Source organism: Cyphomyrmex costatus, unplaced genomic scaffold, assembly GCF_001594065.2.
Source record: "Cyphomyrmex costatus isolate MS0001 unplaced genomic scaffold, Ccosl1.0 scaffold2023, whole genome shotgun sequence".
Lineage (NCBI taxonomy): Eukaryota > Metazoa > Arthropoda > Insecta > Hymenoptera > Formicidae > Cyphomyrmex > Cyphomyrmex costatus.
In genome coordinates, this window is record NW_017276066.1 from 2,886 (window position 1) to 5,514 (window position 2,629).

General features: G+C 39.3%; 1 protein-coding gene across 1 annotated transcript; it reads left to right on the forward strand.

The window, feature by feature from the left end:
• The first annotated feature begins 410 nt into the window (after window positions 1-410).
• Window positions 411-2,629, forward strand: LOC108773287 (uncharacterized). Its single transcript, XM_018539047.1, has 3 exons — window positions 411-667; window positions 779-1,871; window positions 2,114-2,629. The coding sequence occupies exons 1-3, from the start codon at window positions 411-413 to the stop codon at window positions 2,627-2,629; spliced, it is 1,866 nt and encodes a 621-aa protein (XP_018394549.1).

Below are 2,629 nucleotides of genomic sequence, written 5' to 3' on the forward strand. Positions count from 1 at the left end.
AGGACCGCGCGCGTTAGCTTACCGGAGGACCCTGGCAGCCATTGACCCCGCGCGAATGCGTCAGCACCCTGTGATGTCATTTTCCTCCCCGTCATCTCTACGGCGTCATCCTCCTCCTCCCGTGACGTCATACTCCTCGACGTCATCCCCTACCCTCCCGTGACATCATACCCCTCACACTCTGTGACGTCATCCCCTGACATCACCACAGTGTTCCTAAACGTATTATAATTTAAACTCCTCGCGTTCTTAAACACATTATAATTTATGTTTGTAAACCTGGTTCATAAATCAAGTGTTTACGGAAAAAAGAACAAACTTGGCCTAGAACCCTCCCATCTATACTACTTAAATTTCTTAAATGGACTGCGGAGTTACAAGATTTACAAAAATTAAAATTGCCTAGATGCATGTTAGGAGATGTCGATTCTAGTGATCAGCTGACATTGCACACTTTCTGTGACGCTAGTCAATCTGCTTACGCTGCAGTTATTTTTATTAGGATAGAGAAGCAATCGGGTATTGAAATGCAATTTGTACAAGCAAAATCGAGAATCGCGTTAGTCAAAAATGTAACTATTCCGCGATTAGAGCTCTTAGCAGCAACCATCGCGACTAGGTTAACAAACTCTGTGTTAGATACTCTTCAATTGATTGACGTTAGAACGTATTATTGAAGCGATTCTTCCACAGTTATAGCTTGGATTCAGAGAGAGAGCCACTGGGGTACCTTTGTATGGAATAGATTTCAGGAGATTCGCAAGTTATCTAACCCCAGGCATTGGCGACATGTACCCGGAGCGTTAAATCCAGCGGATTTACCGTCGAGAGGTTGTAGTGTTCGTCAATTATTATCATCGAATTGGTGGGAGGGCCCACAGTGGTTGCGTTCCCCGGTAGATGAATGGCCTGCTCAGAATTGTTCCTTTGATGATGCTGAAATTAATAAGGAAAAAAGAAAGTCCTGTTTAACTCCGGTTGTAGCTTCTATAGAAACTCTGCTGACAACTTCGAAAGAGAAGAATACAATGCCTAATTATAGGAAGACTAAACTTGACTTCTTAGATGTATATCGTTTTTCCAATTACCAAACTATTTTACGAGTTATTACTTGGGTAAAAAGATTTATTAGTAACTCTCGAAACAAGAAGGAACTGCGCGAAAAGAGTGAGATATCCGTAGTCGAATTAAAAGAATCCGAGATTACATTACGGCGACTTGTTCAAGGTGAAAATTTTATTGACAAAAATGATGATCGGATTAGATACTTAAATGCTTTCAAAGATGATCGGAATATAATACGTTTAAGTACAAAAATCACTATGAGAAAAGACACTAAAGGCTTTCGATATCCTATAGTCTTACCTGCCGACTGCTATATTGTGCGATTAATTATTAGAGAAAAACATGAACAACTACTTCATGCCGGTGTACAGATTCTGATGAATAAGTTGAGGGAACAATTCTGGATCTTAGGTGGTAGGAGGACTGTTCGATCGGTTGTAAGACAATGTGTCGTCTGTCGTAGACATGATGCTAAGGATATACAGGTTATTACAGCTCCACTACCAGAGGATCAGGTTAGAGATGCTGCTATATTTGAGATCGTAGGAATTGATTTAGCAGGACCTGTGTTCCTCAAGGGATCTCAGAAAGCATGGATAGTTCTTTTTACTTGCGCTGTGTATAGAGCCATACAACTTGAATTGGTGACTTCTTTGTCAACCGTATCATTTTTAGAAGCTTTCCGACAATTTGTGGCGCGACGAGGAAAACCTACAGTCGTTTATCCAGATAATGGGAAGAATTTTGTAGGTTTAAATAATTTATTTTCTAAAGTGAATTGGGATGAAGTAGCAAAAGTCGCTACGGTACAAAAGATAGATTAGAAATTCAACCCTCCTACTGCAGCCTGCTGGGGAGGATGGTGAGAGTGATTAATTGGATTAACAAAACTTTATTAAGAAGAGCACTTAAACAATCTAGTCTAACTTACGAAGAAATGTCGACAATATTGTGTGACTGTGAAGCTGTCATAAATTCACGACCAATAACATTTATGTCGGATAATACTCAAGATTTAATACCTCTTTGACTATCTATGTTTTTGCAGGAAATTAAAGAAATCGATGTACCTAATTGTGATCAAATAGAGGAACAGAAGTTAGACAAAAAGTTTGCGTACCGACAAAAAATCAAGGACGATTTGAGAAGTAGATTTCGCGTAGAGTACTTAGGAGAGTTATTACACCATAATAATAATAAAAGAAAGGAATTCTGGAAGATTCAAGTGGGTGATATTGTTTTAGTAGAGGATGAAAACAAGAAACGTATTGAATGGCCCTTAGCGCGAGTCAAAGATGTTATTTTCGGCAGGGATAATGAAGTGCGAGTAGTTCGTTTAGTTACTGCTTCTGGCGAGTTAATAAGACCTGTGCAAAAGGTTTACCCGTTGGAATTAACATCCGATAAAAATAAAAGCGCAGAGCGAAGTCTTATTAATGAGAAATCAGATGCTTCTTGTAATTCTATTGATAGTATTTCGGAAGCTTCGCGTTATAGTCCCGTAGAATCACCTATTGTAACGAGATCTGAGCGCAACGTTAAAAAACCAAAGAGATTCTTGTAG

Excerpts from the sequence above, each read along its gene's own strand:
- LOC108773287 (XM_018539047.1), top strand. The coding sequence starts at position 411 with ATGTTAGGAGATGTCGATTCTAGTGATCAGCTGACATTGCACACTTTC. Across the intron at positions 668-778 it reads CAATTGATTGACGTTAGAAC|GCATTGGCGACATGTACCCG; the intron begins GTATTATTGAAG and ends ATCTAACCCCAG. Across the intron at positions 1,872-2,113 it reads AAGTAGCAAAAGTCGCTACG|GAAATTAAAGAAATCGATGT; the intron begins GTACAAAAGATA and ends ATGTTTTTGCAG.